We start from the raw sequence: 18,389 nt of genomic DNA, 5'->3' as shown, positions 1-18,389 counted from the left end.
AAGAGCTGAAGTTATTTTTCTTTACCACTAAATGCTCTGGCAGACAAGTATAAAATCCAGTCTAGGCAGCAGTAGCTGATTTCTCCAAATACATTTGCTGGAGTTCCACTTTGATCCGGCAGTCAAAATAGATCCTAGATTCTGATTCCGATGTGCGGGGACCTCCAAGACCGTCTTCTCCCTCCAGTTCCCTACCACAGCCCCATTCTTTACCACTGCAAAGCAGTTGGTCATTTTCCTCAAAGCTTCATCTATATCTGTGTTCTGACCCCTTGTGCTTTTCTGAGATGGTTTCTAAGATTCCTTCCAGGATTCATTTGACCATGTCACTGAACGTTGACAAAGCGTAGAAACCCCAGAATGAAAGCAGAAAGCCATTTTCACTTTTACCAGGATTTATACAGCTTTCCCACCAAAGCTATGGTAGATGGCTGGCCAAACCAACGTTTGCTGTCAATATTCACAAGTGTGCCGTTACCTTCTATGTGTATGCTAACACTATCATGTGTTAATGGTATTCCAATATCACTCGGCCGTGACAATTACTTTGTTGCCTGACCACCTTTGCGCCTTTATAAATGATAACCTCAACTATTCTTGCTTCAGCTTCAACATGACAAAGACATTCCTCTTTGGTTTGTATCTGTAGCTCATGTCTCAATGGCCATTTAGAACATAAGAACATAAGAAATAGGAGTGGGAGTAGGCCATCTGGCCCGTTGAGCCCGCTCTGCCTTTCAATAAGATCATGGCTGATCTGGTCATGGACATCTCCCCCTACCTGCCTTTTCCCCATAACCCTTAATTCCACTACTATGCAAAAGTCTATCCAAACTTGCCTTAAATATGCAAACACGAGGAAATCTGCAGATGCTGGAAATTCAAGCAACACACACAAAAAATGCTGGTGAACGCAGCAGGCCAGGCAGCGTCTTTAGGAAGAGGTACAGTCGACGTTTTGGTCTATAGGAAGAGGCTGTACCTTGACTGTACCTCTTCCTATAGGTGCTGCCTGGCCTGCTGCGTTCAGCATTTTTTGATGTGTTGTCTTAAATATATTTACTGAGGTAGCCTTCACTGCTTCATTGGGCAGAGAATTCCACAGATTCAACACTTTCCGGGACAAGCAATTCCTCCTCATCGCTATCATAAATCTACTCCCCGGAATCTTGATGCTATGTCCCCTAGTTCTAGTCTCACCTACCAGTGGAAACAACTTTCCTGCCTCTACCTTATCTATCCCTTTCATAGTTTAATTTATTTTTATAAGATCTCCTCTCATTCTTCTGAATTCCAGTAAGTACAGTCACAGGTAACTCAAACTCTCCTTGTAGTCTAACCCCCTCATCTCTGGAATCAACCTGGTGAAACTCCTCTGCACTGCTTCCAAAGCCAGTATAGCCATCCTCAAGTAAGGAGACCAGAACTGCATGCAGTACTCCAGGTGAGGCCTGTGCAGTTGCAGAATAACCTCCCTGCTCTTGAGTTCAGTTCCTCTATCAGTGAAGGTCAACATTCCATTTGTCTTCTTGATAGCCTGCTGCACCTGCCAACCAACTTTTTGTGATTCATGCACAAGCATTTGCTTTCCAGTATGCTAAGCACTGATCTTGGCTTTACACCTCCAGTGCAATAATGCCTTCTGCCCCTACTTTGATGCTATCCTTCCTTTCTTAACTTTTCCAACCTCAGAAACTCCCGTTCATTAACTTAATCACTATCTTAGCTGTTTGTCTCACAATCCTAAGCTCATCGCTTGCCTGAACTCATCAACTCCTACATTGCTGTCCTTTGTTTTGATGACTCTCTTGACAGCCTTAAGTACTGCACAAAGACTGAAGTTGTCCAACTCATTTGTACTCTGCACCTCCCTCCGAGCTCCTGGGTTAATGGCTGAATATTTGTCCTATGTTCCTTGCCTGTATTCCTAACCTGCCTATCTTGTCACTAGGGAATTTATCCCTTTGGCTGCATTTTCATACACTAATTCCCTGGCAGCTGCAGGCTTGTTTTCTTCCTTTCCCACTATGTTCTGATGGGTTGTGTGCAACAGTTTGCGCAGTTTGGATATTCAGTCAAATTCCTCACTCTTTAATTTCCCTACAGGAGTCATTGAATTTCTCCTTGCTGCCTCGGCTGAGGTCTTCTTTAGTTAGTCCGGAGGAGTTTACGTTATAGTTGGGTAGGACAAAGCAAAAGCTAATAGATGTGCAATTACTTCAGACGTGACATTCTACTGGAAGTCCCTAGAGAGAATGGGTCATAACTCAGGTTATCTGGGGAAAACCCACAATCAGTTACAATGACATTGATCGGTGTAGTTCCACATCTACAAATTTTTAAATAACGCTGTGACATTGAAACTTTACTATTTGATCTTTGTGCAACATTTACCAATCGTGAGTTTGATTTGAGTTGGCAGTTACCACCTGTCAGGCTGATAGCTATTCAGAGATATTGATTTGTGCAATTTTGAGTTCATTTGGTTTGATTCTGTTTACTGTATAAAGTATGAAATGGGGAATTGGCCAACGTGACTAAATAACACTGTAGCTGAAAGCACACAGCCTCAGCCCTTTCCCTAAATCCAACAGAACAAGGCATATAGTCATTCAGTTGCAGTATAGCACGTTAAACATGTAGACACTCAGAGTCACAGAGCTACAGTGCGTTCATCTGCTTAAAAGCTACCTGGAATTATCTTGCAACCAGCTCAGGTTATATTAATCTTAACACATAGCACACCTGTGGCCGTTCCCCTCAAAAATAAGTAAACCGCTTTGGATACTTTTTTGGGGAATGACCTCCTGGGGGAATGCCATGGTGACAGGGTTACAGGCACCGAGCATGGGTCCGTGGTGCAGAAGCGAAAGAGAGAGAAGGGAGAGGTAGTGATAGGGGACTCAGTAGTCAGGGGAACAACAGGAGATTCTGTGGACGTGAATGGGACACCCGGATGTTATGTTACCTCCCAGGTGCTAGGGTCAAGGATGTCTCAAGTTGGGTCCACAACATTTTGGAGGGAGAGGGAGAGCAGTCAGATGTTTTGGTACATATCGGTACCAATGACATAGGAAGGAAAAGCAAAGAGGTCCTGAAAAGAGAATTTAGAGAGCTAGGCAGAAAACTGAGAGGCAGGAGCTCCAGGGTAGTGATTTCCGGATTGCTGCCTGTGCCACGCACCAGTGAGCATAGAAACTGGATGATTTAGCAGACAAATGTGTGGCTGAGAAACTGGTGCAAGGGACAGGGCTTCCGATTCTTGGATCATTGGGATTTCTTCTGGGGGAGGTTTGACCTGTTTAAAAGTGATGGGTTGCACCTGAATGTGAGGGGGAACAATATTCTTGCAGACAGGTTTGTCAGACCTGTTGGGGAGGGTTTAAACTAATTTGGCAGGGGGGTGGGAACCGGAGTGAAGGGGCTCAGGATAGGACAGATGGTAAAAAAGTAAAGATAGCATGCATTCAGACTGTCAGAAAGGGCAGGCAGGTGATAGGACATAGTCAGAGTCAACAGGGTGATTATCAGTACGTCAGGGATGCAAAGTGAAAAAGGCAGCAAATACAACTCAAGGTGTTGTATCTCAATGTGCATAGTATAAGAAATAAGGTGGATGATCTTGTTGCACTACAAATTGTCAGGTATGATGTTGTGGCCATCACTGAATCATGGCTGAAAGATGGTTGTAGTTGGGAGCTGAATGTCCAAGGTTACAAGTTGTATTGGAGGGATAGGAAGGTAGGCAGAGGGGAAGACATGGTAAAGAATGGCATCAAATCAGACATTGGATCAGAAGATATTGATCCCTTGTGGGTTGAGTTAAGAAACTGCAAGGGTGAAAGGACATTGATGGCAATTATATACAGGCCTCCCAACAGTGGCTGGGAGGTGGACCACAGATTACAACAGGAAATAGAAAAGGCGAGTCAAAAGGGCAATGTTATGATAGTCACAGGAGATCTTAACATGCAGGTCGATTGGGAAAATTAGGTTAGTAATAGATCTCAAGGGTGAGTTTGTTGAATGCCTAAGACATGGCTTTTTGGAGCAGTTTGTCGCTGAGCCTGCTAGGGGATCAGCTATCCTGGAATGGGTGTTATGTAATGAACCAGAGGGGATTAGGGAACTTCAGGTAAAAGAACCCTTAGGAACCAGTGATCACAATATGATTGAGTTCAACTTGAAATTTAATAGGGCGAAAGTAAAATCTGATGTAGCACTATTTCAGTGGAGTAAGGGAAATTACAGTGGTATGAGAGAAGAGTTGGCCAAAGTAAATTAGAAGGAGCTGCTGGCAGGGATGTCAGCAGAGCAGCAATGGCATGTGTTTCTGGAAAAAATGAGGAAGGTGCAGGACATGTGTATTCCAAAAATGAAGAAATACTCAAATGGCAAAATAGTACAACCATGGCTGACAAAGGATGTCAAATTCAGCATGGTTTCCTTAAGGGAAAATCCTGCCTGATTAATCTGTTGGAATTCTTTGAGGAGATTACAAGTAGGGTAGATAAAGGGGATGCAGTGGATGATGTATATTTGGACTTGCAGAAGGCCTTTGACAAGGTGCCACACATGAGGCTGCTTACCAAGTTAGGAGCCCGTGGTATTACAGGAAAGTTACTAAGATGGTTAGAGTATTGGCTGATCGGAAGAAGGCAGCAAGTGGGAATAAAATGATCCTTGTCTGGTTGGCTGCCCGTGACTAGTGGTGTTCCGCAGGGGTTGGTGTTGGGACCACTTCTTTTTAGGCTGTGTATAAATGATTTAGATGATGGAATAGGTGGCTTTGTTGCCAAGTTTGAAGATGATACAAAGATTGGTGGAGGGGCAGGTAGTGTTGAGGAAACAGGTAGGGTGCAGAAGGACTTAGACAGATTAGGAGAATGGACAAGGAAGTGGCAAACGAAGTACAATGTTGGAAGATGCACGGTCATGCACTTTGGTACTGGAAATAATAATAGTACAGACTATTTTCTAAACAGGGAGAGAATCCAATAATCTGAGAAGCAAAGGGACTTGGGAGTCCTTGTGCAGAACACCCTGAAGGTTAACCTACAGGTTGAGTCGGTGGTGAGGAAAGCAAATACAATATTAGCATTCATTTCAAGAGGTCTAGAGTATAAGAGTACGCACAGCCTCAGGATAGAGGGGCGTCCATTCAAAAAAAAAGCGGGGAAATTTCTTTAGCCAGAGGGTGGTGAATTTGTGGAAATTTGTTGCCACTTGCAGTTGTGGAGGCCAGGTCATTGGATGGGGCAGAGTTTGTTAAGTGTGTCCAGGACGGATTCCTGTCACAGTATGTGGAAAGGCCGACTAAGGGGAATGCAATACTAGATCTAGTACTAGGTAATGAACCGGGTCATCAGATCTCTCTGTGGGTGAGCATCTGGGGGACAATGACAACTGCTCCCTGGCCTTTAGCATTATCATGGAAAAGGATAGAATCAGAGAGGGCAGGAAAATTTTTAATGGGGAAGGGCAAATTATGAGGCTACAAGACTAGAATTTGCGGGTGTGAAATTGGGATCATGTTTTTGCAGGGAAATGTACTATGGACATGTGGTCGATGTTTAGAGATCTCTTGCAGGATGTTATGGATAAATTTGTCCCGGTGAGGAAGATAAAGAATGGTAGGGTGAAGGAACCATGGGTGACAAGTGAGGTGGAAAATCTAGTCAGGTGGAAGAAGGCAGCATACATTAGGTTTAGGAAGCAAGGATCAGATGGGTCTATTGAGGAATATAGGGAAGCAAGAAAGGAGCTTAAGAAGGGGCTGAGAAGAGCAAGAAGGGGGCATGAGAAGGCCTTAGTGAGTAGGGTAAAGGAAAACCCCAAGGCATTCTTCAATTATGTGAAGAAAAAAGGATGACAGGAGTGAAGGTGGGAAGATGTGCGTGGAGGCTGTGGAAGTGAGCGAGGTCCTCAATGAATACTTCTCTTCGGTATTCACCAATGAGAGGGAACTTGATGATGGTGAGGACAATATGAGTGAGGTTGATGTTCTGGAGCATGTTGATATTAAGGGAGAGGAGGTGTTGGAGTTGTTAAAATACATTAGGACAGATAAGTCCTTGGGGTCTGATGGAATATTCCCCAGGCTGCTCCACCAGGCGAGGGAAGAGATTGCTGAGCCTCTGGCTAGGATCTTTATGTCCTCGTTGTCCATGGGAATGGTACCGGAGGATTGGAGGGAGGCAAATGTTGTCCCCTTGTTCAAAAAAGGTAGTAGGGATAGTCTGGGTAATTATAGACCAGTAAACCTTACGTCTGTGGTGGGAAAGCTGTTGGAAAATATTCTTAGAGATAGGATCTATGGGCATTTAGAGAATCATGGTCTGATCAGGGACAGTCAGCATAGCTTTGTGAAGGGCAGATCATGTTTAACAAGCCTGATAGAGTTCTTTGAGGAGATGACCAGGCATATAGATGAGGGTAGTGCAGTGGATGTCATCTATATGGATTTTAGTAAGGCATTTGACAAGGTTCCACATGGTAGGCTTATTCAGAAAGTCAGAAGGCATGGGATCCAGAGAAGTTTGGCCAGGTGGATTCAGAAATGGCTTGCCTGCAGAAAGCAGAGGGTTATGGTGGAGGGAGTACATTCAGATTGAAAGATTGTGACTAGTGGTGTCCCACAAGGATCTGTTCTGGGATCTCTGCTTTTCATGATTTTTATTAATGACCTGGATGTGGGGGTAGAAGGGTGGGTTGGCAAGTTTGCAGTCGACACAAAGGTTGGTGGTGTTGTAGGTAGTGTAGAGGATTGTCAAAGATTGCAGAGAGACATTGATAGGATGCAGAAGTGGGCTGAGAAGTGGCAGATGGAGTTCAACCCGGAGAAGCGTGAGGTGGTACACTTTGGAAGGACAAACTCCAAGGCAGAGTACAAAGTAAATGGCAGGATACTTGGTAGTGTGGGGGAGCAGAGGGATCTGGGGGTACATGCCCACAGATCCCTGAAAGTTGCCTCACAGGTGGATAGGATAGTTAAGAAAGCTTATGGTGTGTTAGCTTTCATAAGTCAAGGGATAGAGTTTAAGAGTCGCGACGTAATAATGCAGCTCTATAGAACTCTGGTTAGGCCACACTTGGAGTACTGTGTCTGGTTCTGGTCGCCTCACTATAGGAAGGATGTGGAAGCATTGGAAAGGGTACAGAGGAGATTTACTAGGATACTGCCTGGTTTAGAGAGTATGCATTATGATCAGAGATTAAGGGAGCTAGGGCTTTACTCTTTGGAGAGAAGAGGATGAGAGGAGACATGACAGAGGTATACAAGATAATAAGAGGAATAGATAGAGTGGGTAGCCAGCGCCTCTTCCCCAGGGCACCACTGCTCAATACAAGAGGACATGGCTTTAAGGTAAGGGGTGGGAAGTTCAAGGGGGATATTAGACGAAGGTTTTTTACTCAGAGAGTGTTTGGTGCGTGGAATGCACTGCCTGAGTCAGTGGTGGAGGCAGATACACTAGTGAAGTTTAAGAGACTCCTAGACAAGTATATGGAGGAACTTAAGGTGGGGGCTTATATGGAAGGCAGGGTTTGAGGGTTGGAACAACATTGTGGGCTGAAGGGCCTGTACTGTGCTGTACTTTTCTATGTATTTAAGTCAGAGATTGATAGGTTCTTGATTGGACCTGGCATCAAAAGCTATGAGGAGAAGGCTGGGAAATGGGGTTGAGGAGGAGAAAAATAAAGGATCAGCCATTATTGAATGGTGGAGCAGACTTGATGGGCTAAATGGCCTAATTCTTCTCCTATGTCTTATGGTATTACGGTCTAACTGTAACTCCAGAGTATATTAATCTTAACATGGAGAGGCTGAAGTCAGCTGGGAATAACAGACTAAATGCATATGCTAGGGAAAAATCTAAACTTCAAATATAATAAAAATAATATTGAGCAGAACTAAGATTATTATCACTTTGCTCACATGCAGATACCTCATCCTGATATCCCACTGGAAGCATATCCCTAAAGCCACAAATACACTTGAAGAAAACAGATCAATATGCCACCAATAGATCTAGAATCTGTAAAGGTCTCCCTTAGACCTAGTTAGCACAGCAGAGCAGTTCTGATCTTGACAGTTACATTTCTGGTGCCAATTGAACTTGCAGTCTTCTTCACTATAGTTTTGAAAGGCTTAAGTTCCAATAGCTGGGTCCAATAGTCCTGCATCCTGCCTTTTTAAAGTTCCATGACTATTTGAAATTACCTTAAGAAAATGAAGATAGACTTTCTGAAGTCCACTCCATTCACGTGGTCATGGTGGTCAAGGTAAGGCTTGATGACATCAATAAGGCCTTGATGCAGCTTCTCTGCCTCATCAAAAATGAACAATGATTGTTGGCATTTTTGTACAGCCGTCAGAATGAACTGCTGGAGCTCGGCCTGAAAGAAAGACAAATAACTGAAAATTTCCACCTTTTATCAAAGAGTCTACTTTCTTTGAAATGTTGCTTACAACATGCACCCTCATGTGGGGTGGAATAGTCAGACTCTTTTGAGCCTGTTGGTGAAATGGAAATATTTCCATTTCTATGGTACCAAAGAGAAAATCCTACCCATGATACTGAAGACAAGAAAGAGTCCACATCTTTTAGGTTTGGGTGAGATAAAGCAGATAAACTGCCAAACAATGTGTTAGAGGGGGATAGAGAGCCAATCAGCCCTTTCTGAACTGCTTACCTTGTAAAAATCAACCAGGCTGGCGTGTAGAAAGTGGAAGTGAGCAATATAGAAATGCACACACTCGCTTCTTAGTCCATCTCGGTACAGGTTGTCTGCTATCATTTTTGCCACAAAGTTCTTGCCAGTGCCGGACCAGCCATGGAAAGAAAGTGCCAGTGCTTTCTCAGGATTTTTGTTTACTATGAAACCTTTCACTGCTTTCATCACAACTTCCTTGGCCAGATGCTGTCCATGTAATTTTATGTTCAGGTCGTGGCTAAGACCTAGTGAGAAAACACAAAATCAGACCTTGAGGTACCTTTCCATTTCTTCTTCAGAGGTGAATCCATTCCCAAGGTGTCTATCTAAATGATGTATTTCTCAAAGCATCATAGCAGTGATGGCTCATTATTCTGGTAATAGTGAGGTACTTATTTACCACAGTTCTAATCTGATGAACTCAAAACCTGTAACAGACAAGAAATAGTTTGAAATTCCAGGGTAGATGTACCTCTTAAGAACTTCCAGCAACTCTTTTGCTGGGAGCAAAGGAATAAGCCAGTACAGAACCTTCAACTTGTTCAAACCTCTCATCAGAGGGGATGGCGACGGAGCAGGGGTGGCTGAAGTTTCTGGGAATAGTTCACAAGGCACAGGATAGATATGTCCCATGGAAGAAGTAGTTCTCAAATGGCAGGGGTAGGCAACCGTGGCTGACAAGGGAAGTTGATAACTGCAGAAAAGCCAAGGAAAGGACATATGTAAGTTAGCAAAAGTGCGTGGGAAGTTGGATGAATGGGAAGTTTTTAAAATGCAACAAAAGGCAACTAAAAAACTCTAAGAAGAGAAAACATGAAATATGAGGGCAAACTAGCCAACAATATAAAACAGATAACTAAAAGTTTTTTTTTCACTTATATATAAAGAGTAAAAGGGAGGTGACATTTGATATTGGACCACTGGAAAATGATCCTGATGAGGAAGTAATAGGGGACAAAGAAGTGTCAGATGAACCTAATGGGTACTTGCATCAGCCTTCACTGTGTGTGCCAGAGGCCCATGAGTGTCAGGGAGCAGGAGTGAGTGCCATTGCTATTACAAAGGAAAAAAATGCCAGGCAAACTCAAAGGTCTTAAGGTTGATAAATCACCTGGACCAGATGGAATATATCCCAGAGTCCAGAGAGAGTTTGCTGAAGAGATAACAGATACATTGGTCATGATCATGATTTTTCAAGAATCACCTGATTCTGGTATGGTCCCAGAGGACTGGAAAATTGGGGCTGCACATGAGGCTGGTTAACAAGATACAACCTTATGATGTTACAGGAAAGATATTGGCATGGATAGTGGAATGGCTGACAGGCAGGAGGCAGTGAATGGGAATAATGGAGGACTTGTTTGGTTGGCTGCCAGAGACTAGTGTTCCTCAGGGGTCTGTATTGGGACCACTAATTTTCACATTGTTTGTCAATGATTTGGATAATGGAATTGTTAGCTTTGTGGCAAAGTCTGCAATGATACAAAAATAGTTGGAGGGGTAGATAGTGCTGAGGAAGCAATGTGATTGCAGCAGGACTTAGACAAATTGGAAGAACGGGCAAAAAAGTGGCAGATGGAATACAGTGGGAAATGTATGATAATGCGTTTTGGTAAAAGGAACAATAGTGTGGACTACTATCTAAATGGGGAGAAGACTCAAACATCAGAGGGACTTGAGAGTCCCCATGCAAGGCTCCTAGAAGGTTAATTTACAGGTCGAGTCTGTGATAAAGAAGGTAAATGCAATGTTGGCATTTATTTTCAAGGGAAAATAGAATATAAAAGCAAGGAGACAATGCTAAGGCTTTGTAAGACACTGGTCAGGCCACACTTGGAGTATTGTCAACAGATTTGTGCCCATATCTCAGAAAGGATGTGTTGTCATTGAAGAGAGTCCAGAGGAAGTTCATGAGGATGATTCCAGGAATGAAGAGGTTAACATACGAGGAGCGTTTGGCGGCTTTGGGCCTGTACTCACTGAAATTTAGAAGAATGCGTGGGAATCTCATTGAAACCTACTGATTGTTGAAAGGACCAGATAGGGTGGATGTGAAGAGGATGTTTCCTGTGGTGGGGGTATCCAGAACTAGAGGGCACAGCCTCAAAATTGAGGGGTGACCTTTTAGAACAGAGGTAAGGAGGAATTTTTTAGCCAGGGAGTAGTAAATCTGTGGAATGCTCAGCCAGACTGCAGTGGAGGCCAAGTCCGTGGGTATATTTAAGGCGGAATTTGATCGTTTCCTGATCAGTCAGGGCCTCAAAGGATATGGTGAGAAGGCAGGTGTTTGGGGTTGAGAGGGATCAGGGATCAGCCATGATGGAATGGCAGAGCAGACTTGATGGGCTGAATGGCCTAATTCTGCTCCAATGTCTTATGATCTTATGAGGCATTTTATAAATGACAACTCAGTTCAGTGAATTAGTTGGTCCATTTGAGATGCATAGAAACAGAGAAACATAGAAAATAGGTGCAGGAGTAGGCCATTCAGCCCTTTGAGCCTGCACCACCATTCAGTATGATCATGGCTGATCATCCAACTCAGAACCCTGTACCTGCCTTCTCTCCATACCTCCTGATCCCCTTAGCCACAAGGGCCATATCTAACTCCCTCTTAAATATAGCCAATGAACTGGCCTCAACTGTTTCCTGTGGCAGAGAATTCCACAGATTCACCACTCTCTGTGTGAAGAAGTTTCTCCTTATCTCGGTCCTAAAAGGCTTCTCCTTTATCCTTAAACTGTGACCCCTTGTTCTGGACTTCCGCAACATCGGGAACAACCTTCCTGAATCTAGCCTGTCCAATCCCTTTAGGATTTTATATGTTTCAATAAGATCCCCCCCAGTCTTCTAAATTCCAGTGAGCATAAGCCTAGTCGCTCCAGTCTTTCATCATATGAAAGTCCTGCCATCCTAGGAATCAATCTGGTGAACCTTCTTTGTACTCCCTCTATGGCAAGAATGTCTTTCCTCAGATTAGGGAACCAAAACTGCACACAATACTCCAGGTGTGGTCTCACCAAGGCCTTGTACAACTACAGTAGTACCTCCCTGCTCCTGTACTTGAATCCTCTTGCAAATGAATGCCAGCATACCATTCGCCTTCTTCACCGCCTGCTATACCTGCATGCCCACTTTCAATGACTGGTGTACAATGACACCCAGGTCTCGTTGCACCTCCCCTTTTCCTAATCAGCCACCATTCAGATAATAATCTGTTTTCCTGTTTTTGCCACCAAAGTGGATAACCTCACATTTATCCACATTAAATTGCATCTGCCACGAATTTGCCCACTCACCTAACCTATCCAAGTCACCCTGCATCCTCTTAGCATCCTCCTCACAGCTAATACTGCTGCCCAGCTTTGTGTTATCCGCAAACTTGGAGATGCTGCATTTAATTCCCTCGTCTAAGTCATTAATATATATTGTAAACAACTGGGGTCCCAGCACTGAGCCTTGCGGTACCCCACTATTCCCATTCTGCCATTCTGAAAAGGTCCCGTTTATTCCCATTCTTTGCTTCCTGTCTGCCAACCAATTCTCTATCCACATCAATACCATATCCCCAATACCATGGGCTTTAAGTTTGCACACTAATCTCCTGTGTGGGACCTTGTCAAAAGCTTTTTGAAAATCCAAATATACCACATCCACTTGTTCTCCCCTATCGACTCTACTAGTTACATCCTCAAAAAATTCTATGAGATTTGTCAGACATGATTTTCCTTTCACAAATCCATGCTGACTTTGTCCGATGATTTCACCGCTTTCCAAATGTGCTGTTATCACATCTTTAATAACTGACTCTAGCATTTTCCCCACCACTGATGTCAGGCTTACCGGTCTATAATTCCCCGGTTTCTCTCTCCCTCCTTTTTTAAAAAGTGGGGTTACATTAGCCACCCTCCAATCCTCAGGAACTAGTCCAGAATCTAAAGAGTTTTGAAAAATTATCACTAATGCATCCACTATTTCTTGGGCTACTTCCTTAAGCACTCTGGGATGCAGACTATCTGGCCCTGGGGATTTATCTGCCTTTAATCCCTTCAATTTACCTAACACCACTCCCCTACTAAAATGGATTTCGCTCAGTTCCTCCATCTCACTGGACCCTCTGTCCCCTACTATTTCCGGAAGATTATTTATGTCCTCCTTAGTGAAGACAGAACCAAAGTAGTTATTCAATTGGTCTGCTGTGACCTTGTTCCCCATGATCAATTCACCTGTTTCTGACTGTAATTCTGGATATGTTGGCAACATGAGTGGAAGCAGTGTGCATTTCCAGTTCAACCCAATATTCCTTGGCTCGTGCTGTCTGTAAGACCACTCAGGCTGTCTGCGGGTTGTCAGCAGGAAACTCTGCTCCACTTATTCCTATCCCTGACATCACCTCAAAGAAAGGAACAAGCATCACATCATATGAACAAAACAGAATCAAGGCCCATACACCTTACAGTTAATAGGATATTTACTGCTCAGGTTTTATGGGTTGCTTCCTCCATTCATATAAGACTATAAATTAATTAATTTACAAACCTGTGATGTTGTTGATTAACCGACAATCCCCTGACTCACAGCATTCGTGTACATTGCAGTACCAATTCATTATCTCCTGATAGCTATCTTGGATTAAGAAGGACCAGGCCTCCAAAGTGTTTGCTAAAATGAAAGAGAATGCCTTGTAATAGACTTAATAATGAGGTATTTTTGAACATCCTTTAAGCTTTTTTATTTAATAAAGCTAGTACACACACACTGAAATAATGGCCTTCCTCTCTTTGATGCAGCTTTGTTTAATGGTGCAGATTAACTCATTGGTATGAAGTTTTGGAGATTGCATGGTCGGATCTTCCTCGGTTTGGCTAATCTTGGCATTAAGCAGGCTGAAGTTGTTAGGGGATCTCCTCGTTAATGGTCGGCGCTTTGCCAGCCTTTAGTGGATTCCAGATACTAGTTTGTTGTGGGGCAGGAAAAGATTCTGTAACCTGGAACAGGGTTTGGAGCTGTAGCATGTAAGGCTTCCCCAGCTTCCTAGATACATAATTGGAAAGTCTCCAGGTATTTATTAATGCTGTGTTGCAGGAGGACATTGATGAGCTTCCACAGTGTTACCAGTGCATTGTGATGTTAACTTGCACATGAAGGCTGATGCAAGTGCGTATAAGTTTGATATAATAGCGATAACTGAAACCGGGCTGACCTCGCAGGATCGCGATGAATATGGTATTAAAGGATACACTTAGGAACACTAGGCAAGATCATAAAGGTAGAGGAGTAGCCATATACGTAAGAGAGAATTTAAACATGAAGCTGATTATGGCAGGAGATTAATCGAGACTTAGTGGGCAAGAATTGAAAGGAATGACACCAGGTGTATGTTATAGACCCCCCATGCTGATGGTGATTTTAATTAACAACTCTATCAGCGCAACAAATTCCAAGGGTGATGTTATGGTTATAGGTGACTTTAATTTCCCAAATACTGAGTGGGAGAACCCAGTGACTAATGGATTACAGGAAGTGAATTCATTGAGTTTTTGAATGAGTGCTTTTTGACCCAGTATGCTAATACACCAACAAGAGGGGAGGCCTGTCTAGATTTGATATTCTGTAACAAGCAGGGTAGAATTTTGAGTATGGAAGGTGTTGAGCCTTTAGGAATAAGTGACATAACGTTGTTAGTCTCGAAGTCTTTTTTGGGAAAGTATATCAGTAAAAACCAAAACCATTAAATTGAATTTCAGAAAGGTAAGGTTTGTGCAGATCCGACGAAGACTTCTGAAGGTAAACTGGAAGAACTGCTTGATGTTGAATCAGTTGAGGAACAATGGGGTTGATTTAAAGAGGTGATACACACAGTGCAGGAAATGTTCATACCCAAGGTCGGGAGAAGAAGTAAAAACCATAGATCAACTACATGGATGAATAAATTATATACGTAAAAGATTATTGAAGAAAAGACAGCCATATAAGAAATACAGGAAAAAGTAGTAATGATGTTAACCGTAGGGCATATGAAAGTATGAGAGCTACAGTCAAGAGGGAAATTCAGATTGCCAAAAGACAGGTTGAGAAGGATATTACTGATAATGCTAAGATTGACCCCAAGAGATTTTTTTCAATACTTTAGTCATCAAAGAAGAAGTTAAGTGTGTTGGGAATAATAGTGGGTTGTTAAATTATGCAGAGAAGGGCATAGTAGATATTCTTGACTCATATTTTGCTAAAGTATTTACCTGCAAAGATGCTAGCAATATGCAGTGAGTGTAGAAAGAAATAAGGTTGTTTTAAGTGACTTAGAGATCTCAGAAAGTGAGGTCCTGCTTCAGTTGAAAAGGCTGAAAGTTACTAAAACTCCAAGGCCAGACAACATATATCCAAGAGTACAAGAGTTTGTGATTTAAATATGCAAACCCCTAACATGTAATTTACAAAAGTCATTGAAGACTGGTGAAATCTCTAAGGACTGGATATGGGCTAACATGGTCCCAGTATATCAGAAGGGTGACTGCAATGATCCTGGTAGCTATAGACCAGTAAGCTTAATGTGTATCGCAGGCAAGATAATGGAAACGTTAATAAAGAATGAGATGGAAAAGCAGCTGATAAGAACAGGCAATGTTAGTAGAAAGCCAGCATGGGTTCAGAAAGGGGAAATCATTTTTACTAATATGCTGGAGCTCTCTGAAGAGGCAACTGAAATTTCTGATAACAAGGGAGCAGTTGATGTCATTTACTTGGACTTTCAGAGGGCTTTTGACAAGGTACACCATGAGAGGTTAATAACCAAATTACAGGAGGTAGGGATTCAGGGTAAGGTGTGCAAATGGGTGCAAAATTGGCTCAAAAACAGAAAACAACAAGTTAAGTTTGAGGGGATCATTTTCACACCTAGAAGATGTTGAAAGTGGAATTTCGCAGGGATTGGTTTTGGGGCCGCTGCTGTTTTTAATTTGCATTAATGATTTGGATAAGCACAGAACAAAATAAAGTTTGCCGATGACACAAAATTAAGGGGACAGGCTGATAACATTCAGGCAGCGGAATCAATACAGTGAGATCTACGCAAAATTAAGAGGTGGGCAAATAAATGGCAGATGAAATTTAATGTCAGTAAATGTAAAATATTACATATAGGAAGTAGAAATATTAGATATAAATAAACAATGGGGGATGTCTTGAGTTAGAAAGTACACTGTATATGAAGAATATAGGCATCCTGGTCGACTCATCACTATCAACATCTAGACAATGCACAGAAGCGATTAGGAAGGCTAATAGAATGTTGGGCTATATAATGCACTCAGTGGAGTTCAGGTAAAGAGATGTTCTCCTTAAGCAGTATAATGCACTAGTGAGGGTACACTTTGAATGCTGTGTGCAGTTTTGGTCTCCATATTGTGTGAGGGATGTGAGACACTGAAGACAGCCCAGAGAAGGGTGACTAGACTCGTTCCAGGTCTGCAGGTATGAGCTATGAAGAAAGATTGAAAGAATTAAATCTTTTTAGCCTGTAGAATGAGAGGAGACATGATAGAAGTGTTCAAAGTCATTAAGGGCGTAAATAAAGTGGTTGGCAGCCATTACCTCTTGATTAGCCAGGGCATCAGAAGTTATGGGGGGAAGGCAGAAGAATGGGGTTGAGAGCAAAAATAGATCAGTTTCTTATGGTTATCCATGCCAAGACTCAAAATAGTTACTTTCGTCAAGCAGTAAGGCTGAGCCACACCACACTCCCATCACCACCACCACCACCACCACGATTACTTTATTATTTCTTGTCAGTCTCGCCTCACGTACAGACACTCCTGTGCCTCGTCTCACTTTATGGATGTACAATCTACGTATATAATCTAATTATGTATTTATATTTGTGTTTTTTATTATGGCTTTCTTTTATCTTATTGTGGTTTCTTGTGCTGCATTGGAGCTGGAGTAACAATTATTTTGTTCTCCTTTACACTTTTGTACTAGAAATGACATTAAGCAATCTTGAATCTTGAATGTATTATGGGCATTGTAGAACAGGCCAGCATGTATTTTGTGGGGAATGACTCTGTTTCAATGGAGAACTTCACATCACAGACTAACAATCTATGGTTACACATCAACTGAACAAGGGTCTAAAGTTCTGTCTGGAAGGGAATGGGTGCACTTAATGAATCCCTATAACAACTGTTATGCATATTTTAATATATACACAAACTTATTACAAGGTGTAAAAATTGGTTGAAACTTATATTTTTGTATAAAATATGAATTGACTAGTGGTTTCACTGTCTTAGAATCCTTTGACATGACAAATTTTTCTTAATTTTCACAGTTGTTTCCCAGAGTTTAAAGCAATCCCTTGCAATGTAATAATTTAATAAAAGCCTTAATTTGCTCCTTAATACACATTACTTTACCAAACAAACGTCCTGGATTTTAACAAATAAGTTTGGAAGTCATTTCTGTTGTTTCCCATGTGTATCTAATGTATTTCACTCACCGTCCTTCCTTGAAATGTCTGTCAACTGTTTGGTCTCACAGTCTGAGTTCCAGATCTGTCCAGGATTAAAGTGAAAAATCTCCGAAAATGTTCCCAATTGCTGCTGGATCATGTTTGCACTCACCCTTTGTAACCACCAACAGAGCAATGGGAGCCATTGGATATTCATTAGGGAGGTGGCAGGAGCTGTAAAGTGGTGATTGGGAGGGGGATTAGGGATGAGAAAGGAGCAGCAGAAAACTCTCACTGCCTAAACTTTTCATTCTTGGTTAATATTTACCTTTTAGTCACGTGGACTGCCTCAATCGGGTTGGTGACCTTAACAAGCCAGGTTATTTTCCAACTATTGCTGAAATAAATTACTATGTTTACTGTAAAGGAGGGAGAGGTTTCTGTGAATTTTAGGCAGAGTATTCTCATTAATGAGATTACTGCATGGAATGGGATATATACACTGGATGGTATACATTTCAGACGTGAGTTAGACAGTGCTTCCTAGTAAATTGGTTTCATATCGTCACATGCAACAAGGTCCAGTGAAACAATGCACGTAATCAGTAAGATGCAAGGCCATAACAAGGTATGAACTGAATTGAATTGACTTTATTTTTTACATCTTTCACATACATGAGTAAAAATTTTTATATGTCCCTGTCTAAATGCGCAATGTGCAGTTTATAATCATTTGTAATAAACAATATGTACAACAGGACAGTCAATATAACATTGAAATACAGTTGTGTCAGCGTGAATTAATCAGTCTGATGGCCTGGTGGAAGAAGCTGTTCTGGAGCCTGTTGGTCCTGGCTTTTATGCTGCGGTACAGTTTCCCAGATGGTAGCAGCTGGAACAGTTTGTGGTCAGGGTGACTCAGGTCCCCAGTGATCCTTCTGCAGAGTCCTGTGATTGAGGGAAGTACAGTTCCCATACCAGGCAGTGATGCAGCCAGTCAGGATGCTCTCAATTGTGCCCATGTAGAAAGTCCTTATTATGCGGCGACTCGTGCCAAACTTCTTCAACCGTCTGAGTTGGAAGAGGAGCTGTTGTGCCTTTTTCACCACACAGCTGGTATGTACAGACCACATGAGATCCTCAGTGATGTGTATGCCAAGGAACTTAAAGCTGTTCACCCTCTCAACCCCAGATCCATTGATGTCAATAGGGGTTAGCCTGTCTCCGT

At 42.4% G+C, this 18,389-nt stretch overlaps 1 protein-coding gene across 3 annotated transcripts in view; it reads right to left on the bottom strand.

The window, feature by feature from the left end:
* Window positions 1–17,462, bottom strand: part of tor3a (torsin family 3, member A) — a 28,173-nt gene extending 10,711 nt beyond the window's left edge. For 2 of the 3 annotated variants that reach the window (XM_072274713.1, XM_072274712.1), the window contains exons 1-4: window positions 17,210–17,462; window positions 13,255–13,377; window positions 8,695–8,960; window positions 8,222–8,397 (exon numbers count right to left, since the gene is read on the bottom strand). In XM_072274713.1, the coding sequence (XP_072130814.1) occupies window positions 8,222–8,397; window positions 8,695–8,960; window positions 13,255–13,377; window positions 17,210–17,378 (734 nt within the window). In that variant the 5' untranslated portion in view covers window positions 17,379–17,462. The remainder of the gene's footprint in view (window positions 1–8,221; window positions 8,398–8,694; window positions 8,961–13,254; window positions 13,378–17,209) is intronic. The other variant, XM_072274714.1, reaches the window with a different exon arrangement.
* Window positions 17,463–18,389: the final 927 nt, after the last annotated feature.

This window comes from Mobula birostris, chromosome 12, assembly GCF_030028105.1.
Source record: "Mobula birostris isolate sMobBir1 chromosome 12, sMobBir1.hap1, whole genome shotgun sequence".
NCBI lineage: Eukaryota > Metazoa > Chordata > Chondrichthyes > Myliobatiformes > Myliobatidae > Mobula > Mobula birostris.
The sequence above is the reverse complement of the archived record's forward strand: the minus strand, read 5'-3'. Positions and strand labels throughout refer to the sequence as shown.